Source organism: Emiliania huxleyi (assembly GCF_000372725.1).
Source record: "Emiliania huxleyi CCMP1516 unplaced genomic scaffold EMIHUscaffold_4, whole genome shotgun sequence".
Classification (NCBI taxonomy): Eukaryota; Haptophyta; order Isochrysidales; family Noelaerhabdaceae; genus Emiliania; species Emiliania huxleyi.
In genome coordinates, this window is record NW_005198966.1 from 949,272 (window position 1) to 960,737 (window position 11,466).

Consider the following 11,466-nt stretch of genomic DNA (forward strand, 5'->3'; position numbering starts at 1 on the left):
AGGGAGGAAGAGAAGTTCCGAGCGACAATTAAGAGCGGAAATACGTGCCGTGATCGCCTGGGCTCACTCCAAGGGGAGCGGGAGCAGGAGCGCAATACCACGATAAGCCGCGCTCGGTCGGGGATTTTAGATCAGGGAAAGAGGAACAAGGGGCGGCGGTTTTCTTTCTTTCTAGAGGAGGAAATGACAAGGGAGAGAACGATGAGAGTGGGACGACCGCGAGGTGGCATGAGAAGATTGCAGCGAGAAGCGGCGAGAGACTGCGAGGGGAGATGGGAAGAGGCAGCCTCCCTAGGGTGGGCGACGGCTAGCGCACCACACACCTGTCCTTAAAATCCCTGTGTGGTGGCGGCGTGCCGTCCTGCCATCCCTCCCTTAGGTAGTCAGTTTTCTTTCTTTCTTACTTTAGGCGTTTGCCTTGAACGGGGTGAGTGTCACCTTCATGTCCAAGAATAGCTCATGTGAGGTTGCAGAATGCTCTTTGGGGGGGGGGGGGGGGGAGGCGTAGCTAGGGGCGGCGGGGGTGAGAGGGCCCCAGCTCGCTCTGCGGTCGCCCTCAGGTCCGCCCCTCTCCTCGCCCCTCTCTCCTCGCCCCTCTCTCACTGCCCCTCTCTCACTGCCCCTCTCTCACTGCCCCTCTCTCACTGCCCCTCTCTCACTTGCTCCTCTCCTCACCCTCTCGTCCTCGCCCCCCGTCCCATCCCCCTCTCACCGCCCCTCTCCTCTCGCCTCCCCCGCCAGGTCTTCGACGGCGAGATCGAGGCGGCCTCCACAGAGCGCCGCCTCGCCCACACCGAGCTGCTGCGCGCCTTCGCAATCGACGGAGACGCGGCGGGCGGCGACGAAGAGCTCGAGGTGCTCAGCATGCACAGCCCTCGCGACGGGGGGGGGGAGGTGGCGGATTGGAAGACCGTGGTCCAGACCGTGGGGAGCCGGCCTCCAGACACGGGCCCGGGCTGGTCGATGCCTCGGAGGGCCGCCCTCCCCCCTGCACGCACTTCCCCGCCCTCCCTGCTCGACGCCTCGCCCACGGCGCCGGCCGACGCCGAACCCGCTGGAGGCGACGGCTCGAGCGACGTCTCCTGCTCCTCGGCGATGTCGAACCAGCTGGGCACGCACGTCTCCGCCATCAAAAACCTCTACAAGTAGCGGGGGGCGGCCTTGTGGGGCCTGTGGCGCCGACCCTGGGGCAGCGCCACCCGCGCCATATGTGGCGGCGGCGGTAAGGCAATTTTGTCCACCCGGCATGGCACACCGATGCATTTGTTTACACGACGCATCGCACGCCACGGCAGCGACACATCTGTCTCCGCTCTGACCTCTCGGACTGTCGATCGAGGGCCCTCTCTCTAGTCTATATATCTCTGTACTCTGATTCGTGATTGCTGCGACAACGATTGCTTCGTGTTTGATCGCAATATTCGGACGGAGCGCAAAGAGGCCTTTATGTGTAAAACAGCACTCTTCAACAGGTCGAGGACGTCGGATTTTCTTCTTTGATCTTTCCGGTGTGTGAGAGTGCGAGATTTTTATTCTCTCTCTTGTGAGAGAGATTTTTAGTGTTTGTGTTATCTCTTCTCTCTTGTGTGTGTATAGAGAGAAGTACCAACCAGCATGTGCGCGCCCCCGCCTGTGTCAAGGGTCAAGCCTGTCTGCTGTTAGGTTGGGTAGAAAGGTGAAGAACAGTCAGGCTCGGACTGGACACCGTATGGGTGGACGCGGGAGGCCAAAGAAATCACCGCACTTGGAGCACTTGGAGTGCAGTCATTAACCTCACATCCAGGGCCGGGGAGCTGAGAAGCGCACCCAGCGAGCCGGATGATCGGCATCGGGCTACGGGCTAGAGAGCCCTGACCCCTAGCTAGGGGGGGTGCGCATTCGCAGGGCAAGGGCCTTAAAGTAAACACGGGTCTCCGAGGGTTAGCTCCGCGCTCCAGGTTTCCCCTAGCAGCAGAACGCCCCCTCTACTCGGAGCTAGTAAACACTCGACACGGACTCGACGCCCATCCACACCCGGCACCTCCCCACACCGGGCCCCTCTTCGAGGTCTCCCAACTTTCACTCCGGGGCGTCTTCCCCCACCTCTCGGTCCTTCCTCCTGGCCGCATCCCGATAGTTGTGCGACGGGCGCGGGGCCCGACCTCCCCTCCTAGCCTTTTTCGGCTGCGGCCCCGCCGCCGTCTCGTCTTCTCTGCCTGATCCTGTTGACTCCGCCTCCGGCGATCCCACGCCCGACTCCCCGGGTGAGGGCGGCGGCATCACTCGTCGCCACTCCTCTCCGGGAGGTCGGGCCGGCTCTCCCCGGTCAGCGAGTCGCGCCCGCACCCGTGGCCTCTCTATCGTCCTCGGCTCGCCCTCCCCTTCCTCCTGCTCCTCACTAAACTCGGGAAGGCACGGTCCCTTTTGTCGTAAGTCACGGCGGTCTATCCAACGCCGCGACGGGTCTACTCCTGGTGGGCTCACACGGCCCGGTTCCACTCGCAGAGGCCGAGTCAGCTCGACTCTCACCTCCTCCGAGAGTTGACCCCAAGCCCCCCCCGGGGCCCTCCGGCCACGGCCCCCCGGTTCGCCGGCGGGTCCGTTATCGTATTGCGGCGACTCCCCTCCCCCAGCTCCTCCTCTCGGGTACTCCAGCCTCCGGTGGGGCGGCTCCGGATCCCTCTGATTATTCCGAGTGGGGCCACACGGTGGCGGCTCCGCCGGCGGCGGGGGTGGAGGCGGAGGCGGGGGTGGCGGGCACGGTGGCGGCCCTCGCGGCCAACGCGCCTGGTAAAGAAAGAAAGAAAACAGACAACCCAAGGGAGGGATGGGAGGACGGCACGCCGCCACCACACAGGGATTTTAAGGAGAGGTGTGTGGTGCGCTAGCCGTCGCCCACCCTAGGGAGTCTGCCTCTTCCTATCTCTCTTCGCAGTCTCTCGCCGCTTCTCGCTGCAACCTTCATGCCACCTCGCGGTCGTCCCACTCTCGTCGTTCTCTCCCTTGTCATTTCCTCCTCTGTCGCATCGTTCTCTTCTGCCTCGTCCTGTGACGCCGCCGCCTGCCGGTCCCTTGTTCTCGCGGTTTCTTTTGCCTTTCGGCGCAACTCCGTCCTCCTCGCGGCGTATCCTGGCCCCTCGAGTCTATCGAGCTCCCCTCGCGCAAGGACCACATTTCTGACTCCCACTCCGATCATTTGCCTCCAAGTCATGTCGTTGCTCAGGTCCACTCTCTCTTCGAACACTCGTGCCTCTACGGATGATGCCGGCGCTGGGGTCCCCTTCGGATGCATCGTGACATCTGACAACTGGATTTCCACTGGTTCGTCCTCCTCTGAGTCATCTTCCCCGTCCTCCTTCCGCTCGGCTCTTCGCTCGGTACGTTCGGTGTGGCTCACCCTCCATGCCGTGAACAGGCGCTTTATCCACCCTATATTCTTCTCTCGTTCCTCTGCCCGTGCCTTGGTCTTGTCGTTGTTTCGCACCCATGTCTGTATGGCCATCGAGGCTGCCTTCCCCACTACCTGTAGTTCACTCGTCACCTCTCCCGCGAGCTCCCTTCTCTTTCTTTCGGGCATGGAGTCCGTGAGTGCGGGTAGCGTGCAGGCAATCACGGGCGCTATTTTGTCGTACTCCTCTTCGGCGAGCGCTCCAAATCTAGACCCTTTCGCCTTTAAGGAGGCTGCCCTCGCGCGTCTCAGGAATGTAGCGGTGTCTTTTGAGTCCGGCGCCGCCCGTTCGACTATTGCTGTCGCCCTCGCTGTGTGTTTGTCGAGCTTCCGCATGAATTGACGCGCCTCTTCCTTATTTCCAGCGCAGCTGCCGCTCAGTATGTGCGCCAACGACGCCTGTGGTGGCTCACTGTCTTCTTGTTTCCAGTCGTCCCAGTCTTTCAGTTCCCCGCGTCTCCTCCTTGCCTCGCGCGCCTCTTTTGTGGCCTCATCCCTAGCCGCTTTGCACGCTCTGCATCCCCAGAACGCACTTCTCGTGGCGGGGCCCCTCATTCCCCGTTTCTTTTCCCCCTCTAGAATACGCCTGTGGTGTGCCCCGTGTGGCACCCCGACCTGTTGTCTCACCCTGGCCCCCAAGATCGTTTTGGTCGTCACATTGTGATCCCCGACGTCGTCAAATGGTGTGGAGCCGCTGGGGCGGCCGCGATTTCTTCCTGCCCGTTGCTGCCGAAGCAAGGTGGGTCCAGGTGTATATTATTTTTGCTTGGGCGGCCCTCATGATGAAATTCTGGAAAAACCTGACCGGCCCCTGCGGTGCCCCTACCTACCTACCTACCTACCTACCTTACTTATGGGAAACTAAAAAGAAAGCCGTCCGCGTGCTAGTACAGGCCGAGCACCCAAGGCTGGGCTCGGGGGGACACAGGCTAGCATGGCCGACGCACCGGCGGGGTCGGCCACCGTCGCTGACGACTCCGCCGCATTGGCTGCGGCCGTGCAGGGCGTCGGGGCAGGCGGCGCCCCTCCGGCGCCCGCTGCTGGCATCGCGCAGGCGCCGCCCACCGCTGCGGCGGGCTCATCTTCTCTTCCTTTTGCCGTGGCAGTGCCCGTCGGCGCCATAGTCGGGACGCTACCGAACAGCAAGAAACGGAAAGTCTCGCTCCGCCCCGACGGCACGCGATTCGAGATCGACGACGACGGGATCCGCGAGCCCTTTGTCATGAGGGGCGACGTGCCGTTCCACGACGTTGTCGGCTGCACCAAAGCGGAAGGGTTTACCAGTACGTCCGCCAGGCACGACCGTGCCCTTCTGCTCCACTGCCGCGCATGCCGCACGGCGCGGGAGAACGCCGCCAGGCGGGCTGAGGGGGCGGCGGCGGAGGCGGCTCGGAGGCAGGCGTCGGCGGCAGCGGCAGCGGCGGCGGCAGATGACGCCGAGGCACCACCGCCACCGCCGCCTGGAGAGCCGGGGGCCAAGCGCGGTAAGCTCGACTTCTTCTACAAGAAAGAGTCCGGTCCGCCGCCAGCACCGGCGCCATCGCCGGCGGCGAGCGGCGAGAGCGGCAGCGCGAGTGAGGGTGCCGACGGCGGCGCGCCCGCGCGCGCAGCCAAGGCTCCCACCGCAGCGGACGCACCGGCGGCAGCGGCGCCGGCGCCGGCGCAGTCACTCGCCGAGGAGGACGCCGCGGCCCGCGCCAAGCTGCGCCTCGAGCAGGGCGACAGCTTCGAGGCGGCGGTCGACCGTCACTTCTCCGCCATGGAGCTGGAGGTGCCATGGGGGGTGGGTGGCGAGGAGGCGGCGGTGCTCGCGATGGAGGCGGTCAAAGCACACGCGCAGTTGCTGCACCGGTGCCCCGGCTACACGCTGAATCTCGGCGGCAACCCCGTTGCGACGCACTACCCCTACGCCCGCCACCTCACGGAGAAGCCGCCGTGGACCATGCCAGACGAGGACGGCGTCGTGCGCGCGCGGCGGCTAGGGCCTGCCGAGCCGGGCTGCGATCAGCTGGTCACCATCGAGCTGGGCGAGAAGGAGGCGATGCCGTGCACCGCGTGCAGCAAGCTCGGCTCCCTGGTCAGGCTGCACGAGCTCGAGCGCAAGGCTGTGGATCCCGGGTTCAGCGCCACGACTGCTCACGACGCGTACCTGTCTCACGTCCAGATGTGTGAGCGGCGAGACACGCAGAAGGGGCGGCGGCACGCGGAGCACCTGTCGGGCCACACTGCGGGCCGCGCCGTCGACCGCGCCGTCAAGAACCGCGACTGCACCAAGCGCGTCTTCAAGCTCCTCACGGCCAACAAGCTGCCACGCGTGCACCAGCTCTTCTCGCAGGCGCTCAAGCGCGGCGCCACCTCCGAGATGATCGAAAAGCTCGTGACCAAGTACGTGAACGGCGAGTACGCGCCGCGCGGCTACGACCAGGAGGACTGCGACCGCTCGCTGCTCGCCCTCCGCCTCAGCGGCGGCCGGCTCCTCTACTCGCTGTCCAAGTCGAGCGGGCACGCGTCGCGCTCCTTTGTCTACCAGTGCGGCCGGCCGCTGCACCGCTTCCTCATCTGCCCCGCCGCGATCGAGGAGGCCATCGTGAGGGGCAACATGGAGCACTTCATCTTCTCCAAGCCGGCGTCGGGTCGCACGCTGTGGACGCTAATGGCGGACAACGTCGCAGTCGACGGGCGCCCCCGCTTCGCCCAGCAGCGCAACTGCATCTACGGCTTCTGCCGCGAGCACACTCCCGGCGGCGGCGCACCACTCTTCTTCAACAGTGCGGCGGACGCGATCAACCTCAAGGCGCAGTTCGAGGCTGGCACAGTCCACCTCGCCAAGGAGGCGCTCGTGGCGGCCCTTGCGCCCAACTCCAAGACGGAGTACCACTGCCGGCCGGTGGCGGCGCAGGGCTCGTGCTGCAAGGACACCAACTGGAAGCACCACCACAGCGTCATCGCGCTCATCGAGAAGGTCTGGTATGAGGACCCGCGCGGCTACGCGATGCGCGGCCCCATCTCCAACTCGGTGAGCGACGGCGCTGGCATCTTTCGCCAGGTGAGCTCGCCCAATCTCGCGCAATCTCGCGCAATCTCGCCTAATCTCGGTCCAATCTCGCTCGACTGTTCTCACCCCAGCCCCTCCCCCCATTCCCTAGTGTGCTGTGCAGCGGTACCAGCGGCTCCGGATGCCAGAGGGCAAGGTGCGCGACACCCTCGCGCAGTGCCCCCTCTTCGACTTGCTCTCCGGCCCGCACTGCATCACCGACGACACGGACTACAAGCACGATGGCAAGGGCTTCAAGCGCGCTCTGAAGGCGGTGGACCGGGGCGTCCAGATCGTTTCGCACACCTTCTACGCCGCCGACTGGCGCCGCATCTTCGCCGCCCTCGGCTACACGGAGAAGCAGATCAAGGAGATGCTCGAGCCCGACGACGAGCAGAACGTCGAGGCGATGGTGATGCTCTTCCAGGCGCTAGCCAAGCTGAGCGACGTGACGGCCGAGACGCTGAGCGGGGCGGGCCTCGGTGTGCCCGCTCTCCTAGGTGTCAAGGCGAAGGAGCTGCAGCTAATCGGCGCCATCGCGGCCTGCTACGTCTTCCTCTTCACGGCGAACGACAAGAGCATCCACGAGCATCTCGTCAACCTCGCCGAGCTGCAGTTCCTCCTCTTTGTGCTGTTTCGGCGCAACGGCACGAGCTTCCTCCCCGGCCAGAACTACTCCAACACCTCCTCCATGATTCGTGCCAAGTTCAAGTCGGTCGCACTTGCGCAGGCCGAGGGCATCACCGTCTACTACATCTTTCTCGACTGCGACGACCTGCTCGAGGGCTTCTTTGGCGTCCTGCGCACCATGTCCGGCACGCACTCCAACTTCGACATGCTGCAGCTGGAGGAGAAGGCGAGCGCCGCGATGCAGGTCTGCGAGATCTACACGCGGCGCCCCGAGTGGGATCGTGGCAGCCGCCGCCTCTCCGGCTCTCTCGACCACTGGAACACGCGCTCGTGGACCGGCTGCGTCGACCCTTCGAAGGTCAACGTGCCGCAGGCGTGGGCGGAGGGGATGGGGCGCGCGCGCGGTCGCTTCTGTGCGACTGGCCTCATCCCCACCGCCCAGGTCGACTTTGCCGCCATCGCGCGCGAGGTAGTCGGGGAGGGGGCGGGGGGGCACCCCACTGTGCTGATGCCGCGCGGGGTGCGCGTCGGCGCGCAGCTCCCCTCGACGTAGTAGTGTGGGGCGTGTGGTGCCTAAATTTCATGGTCACCACAAACACACACACACACACAAAGAGGCGGTTTCAATTCTTTTTCTTTGGGTTGGAAAATTCTTTGGGTTGGAGGGGCGGAGCAATGGCCGGCGGAGCGCAGCTGGCGAGCGTAGCATGACAGAGCCGGAGGAGGATGCCACCCTCGAGCTCGAGGAGCAGCTGCCGCAGGAGGTGGCGCTCGCCGATGCCGAGGCGAACACAAAGGTCGACCCGATGCTGTACGACGTGCCTGACACGAATGGCACGGCGGTTCCCAAGGCGGCATTCTTGCGCGAGGTGTTCTCTGGCGCCTACGGAGCCAACCAACGCTTGTCGGCGGATCGGCTCAAACGCGTTGCAGGGATTGCTGCGCGCAAGCGGCCAGCCGAGGCGGAGGCGGCTGGCGGCGCGTTCCTCCACGAGAGCGTGCACCCCGACGACTCGGTCGCGGCGCTCGTGTCCTATGAGTGCCCGTCCCAATCTGGCACGCTCAAGGTGACCGTCGCTGTGGTGGAAGTGCATCGGCTGGACAAGGGCAACGGCGACAAGCGCGTCCCAGCCCTCGATGCAGCGGACCTCGCGGACGAGAAGGCGCTCGTCGTGGGGCGGGTGCTGCCGCTGGTCGTCAGCGAGGATGGTGCTTCCTGCACCTTCTACGAGGGAGGGTGGGGGGAGCAGGTCAGCGCGATTGCGCCCATGATCGTGCCGCTCGACTACGAGTGCGCAAAGGATGGCGACAAGCACACGCTGGTCTTCTCCTCGGACGACCTCAAGCACGCGCTGGACACGCTGGTGGACGCCAACAGCGAGCGGATGTCCAAGGTGCCCAAGACGTCGGTGTCGATGACATGCGTACCCTACGTCCACAACGGCTCGCCTCTCTTCGACTCGCCTTCTGGGGGCGAGCTGATCAATGAGACCACGGCAGCCAAGGAGGTTGCGTGCAGCATATGCAAGCAAGTGTGGCCGTCGCTTGAGATGCGGCAGCATATGGGCTTCCACATCCTGCACGAGCCCGCACGGCTCACGTCCGCCAACCCGTGCGGCTTCTGCGGCGGCGATGCCAGCCTCTGCCGCAGCTGGCTGGACACGACCGCCAAAACCACCAACCCCCGCACCAAGTGCGTGCTGCTAAAGGGCGTCGCGGGGCAGGAGCCGCTCAAGTACTCGCACGGTCACGCCAAGAAGATGTCCGCCCCCGCGCCCTGCACCAACCACTTGGTTGAGTGCGAGTTGTGCGAGCCCGAGCAGGGAGGGAAGCGGCCAGTGTTTTGGAGCTACAACTTGCGCGCCCACCATGCGGCGGCGCACCCCTCTCACCCGGTGCCCGCCGCTGCTCTGGTGGGGGATCTGGAGCGAGAGCTGGTGCGACAGGTTGGTGGGCTGCGCACTAAGGTCACCGCAGAGCAGAAGAGGAAGCTGTCGGCTGCCAATGCGCCTGCGCCTGCGGCGGCTGCGCCTGCTCCCGCCGCTACGGCGACCCCAGCGCCAGCCCCTGCGGCGGGCCCAGAGTAAGCCCGATTTCTTTTTTTGCTGTGAAAATTCCGGCGTGAAGACAGGGAAAAACCCGACGGAAGGGCCCAGACCTACCCTACCTACCCCGTCATGAGGGCCGCCCAAGCAAAAATAATATACACCTGGTGGGTCGGCCTCTTGGTGGTGGGCCGGCCCGAAGAGGGAACCTGGTTGCAGAAAGAAAACCCGGCGTGGCTGCCTGCCATGGATGACCCGCCTGCGGAGGCGGCAGGTGCAGCCGAGGGCCGTGGCCCACGCGTCGGCGAGATGAGCGTGCGGCTCTGTCGCGACCAGAGCGGCCAGCACAAGGGCCAGAAGTACCCGGGGCTGTTCCTGCTCAAGCTGACTGGCAACCCGAAGCACAGGGGTGGGCTCACAGTCGCCGAGCTGCGAAAGTCGTCTGCGCAGGACGAGCGCAAGAAGATCCGCGTCGACGATCGCGTCACGCAGATCAATGGCGCTCCCGTCGGCACCTTCCAGTCGCTCGAGGCGGTCAAGGAGTACATCCGGACGCAGGAGACGCTGATGCTGCACGTTGAGCGGCGCGAGGTGCAGCTGCGCCAGCGCGGCATCCGGCGCGAGGCGCGAAATCACCTCGAGGGCGTCCTGTTCCAGCAGCCGCAGCTCGCCGCCCTCGTCGCCCACGTCCCAGCCGCCATGCCCGCCGACTGGTACGACACGCTCGACGTGCGGGTGCACACGCTGTCGCTGCTCGCCACCGCCGCCGGCGCGGCCGCCGCGGAGGCCGCCGCCCGCATCGCCGCCAACGACGACCGCGCTCGCTCCGAGATTCGGTCGGAGGACGTGGATGCGCTCTGGCGCTCTTCGTACGACGAGCGGGTGGCGCGCGAGGCGGCGGGTGTGGTGGACGGGACGCGCAAGGTGTGGATCCGGCTGCAGATGGTCGAGTCGGGCGACTCCAAGGAGACCGAGGGCCAGCCCCCAATCTTTGACCCGTCGGGGATCGTCCACTTTCGGCGCGCGCGGCAGCAAAAGCCGACAGCCAGTCCGGCGGTGGTGGCGGGCGCCCCAGTCTCGGGCCCAAGCCCCTCTTCTCCCCGCACCTCTGCAGGAGCTCGGAGGTGCTGCGGCTGCGCATCAACCCGCTCGGGGACACACTCCGCGTCTGCCTCATGCAGCGGCCAGGCCTGCAGCCGCGCGAGCCCTGCACCACCTACACGACTCCTAGCACGGCACGTGTTCTCATGTAGTCCTACTGCGCCAGCTCTATGTCCGTGCCTGTCATCGCGATAGGCCTGCTGCCGCGCGAGCTCGCCTCGTGTGAACTCGTGCCAAAGGCGCTGGACAGCGGGAAGCCGACTGGGGGAAACGGGAGATCGCCCGAGGTGAGCCGAGATGCTCCGAGATTGAATAGGCACTGGACAGCGGCAAGCCGTCCGGAGAGCGGCGCGTCGTCGATTTGCCCCACCTGCAGCTCAAGCTGCCAATCTCGGAGGACCTCGTCGGCGTGTGCCACATCTCCGCGCGCCACGCGACAACGTCTGCCATCGGCCGCGACACAGCCACGCGCAGGCTGCAGGCCACCTTGCGAGTGGTGCGCCCGAGGACCGAGTTCCTGCGCACGCGCCGGCTGGTCTGCGCCATCCAAGCGCATTGGCGCGGCGTCACCGCGCGGAGGGTGGCGGCACGCTACCGCATGAGCGGCGTGAACGCGGCCGCCAAGCGCATCCAGGCTCTGGCGACTCCCCACGGGGGACATTCGCACCCCTGTCTTCCTCGCAACACGCCGCAGCCTGCGCACCAGGCGCTCGTGCGCGGCCGGTCGGCGCGGTGCGTCAAGAAGCAGCTCCGAGACGCGTTGCTCGGCGGGCTGCCCCCGCTCGAGGTGAGCAGCACGTAGCCCCGCCCATGCTGCTGCCGCCGCACCCCCACCCCTACCCCCACCCCCACCCCCACCCCTGCTCTGCCCCTCCCCCCCTACCCCCTACCCCCTACCCCCACCCCCCAGGTGCGCCTTCTGCTCGAGCCTCTCCTCGTCGTCGACGTCCTCACCGAGCGCCTCCCAGCTGCGATGCGATCTCTCGCGCAGTGGCGCGCCCTCCCTCCCCCGCCGCCCCTCCCTCCCCCGCCGCCCCTCCCTCCCCCGCCGCCCCTCCCTCCCCGCCGAGGCCGACCCAACTCGCCCTCCTCACCGCGCCGCCCCTCCCTCCCCGCCGCCCCTCCCTCCCCCGCCGCCCCTCCCTCCCCGCCGAGGCCGACCCAACTCGCCCTCCTCACCGCGCCGCCCCTCCCTCCCCGCCGCCCCTCCCTCCCCCGCCGCCCCTCCC

General features: G+C 66.2%; 3 protein-coding genes across 3 annotated transcripts in view; all 3 read left to right on the top strand.

The window, feature by feature from the left end:
• The window catches only part of EMIHUDRAFT_95940 (hypothetical protein), a gene marked incomplete at both ends in the record, with an annotated part of 2,323 nt that extends 1,174 nt beyond the window's left edge, over positions 1–1,149 (top strand). The window contains 2 exons of the mRNA XM_005770511.1: positions 410–427; positions 742–1,149. Coding sequence (XP_005770568.1) covers positions 410–427; positions 742–1,149 — 426 coding nt within the window. The remainder of the gene's footprint in view (positions 1–409; positions 428–741) is intronic.
• Positions 1,150–4,361: 3,212 nt separating this feature from the next.
• Positions 4,362–10,389, top strand: EMIHUDRAFT_95941 (hypothetical protein; the record flags this gene model as incomplete). Its single annotated transcript, XM_005770512.1, has 5 exons — positions 4,362–6,443; positions 6,619–7,611; positions 7,853–9,041; positions 9,411–10,195; positions 10,261–10,389. The coding sequence occupies 5 exons, from the start codon at positions 4,362–4,364 to the stop codon at positions 10,387–10,389; spliced, it is 5,178 nt and encodes a 1,725-aa protein (XP_005770569.1).
• The window catches only part of EMIHUDRAFT_432282 (hypothetical protein), a gene marked incomplete at its 3' end in the record, with an annotated part of 2,701 nt that continues 552 nt past the window's right edge, over positions 9,318–11,466 (top strand). Inside the window, exons 1-6 of the mRNA XM_005770513.1 lie at positions 9,318–10,155; positions 10,251–10,324; positions 10,433–10,476; positions 10,554–10,871; positions 10,944–11,024; positions 11,148–11,230. Of these exons, the coding sequence (XP_005770570.1) occupies positions 9,383–10,155; positions 10,251–10,324; positions 10,433–10,476; positions 10,554–10,871; positions 10,944–11,024; positions 11,148–11,230 (1,373 nt within the window). The remainder of the gene's footprint in view (positions 10,156–10,250; positions 10,325–10,432; positions 10,477–10,553; positions 10,872–10,943; positions 11,025–11,147; positions 11,231–11,466) is intronic.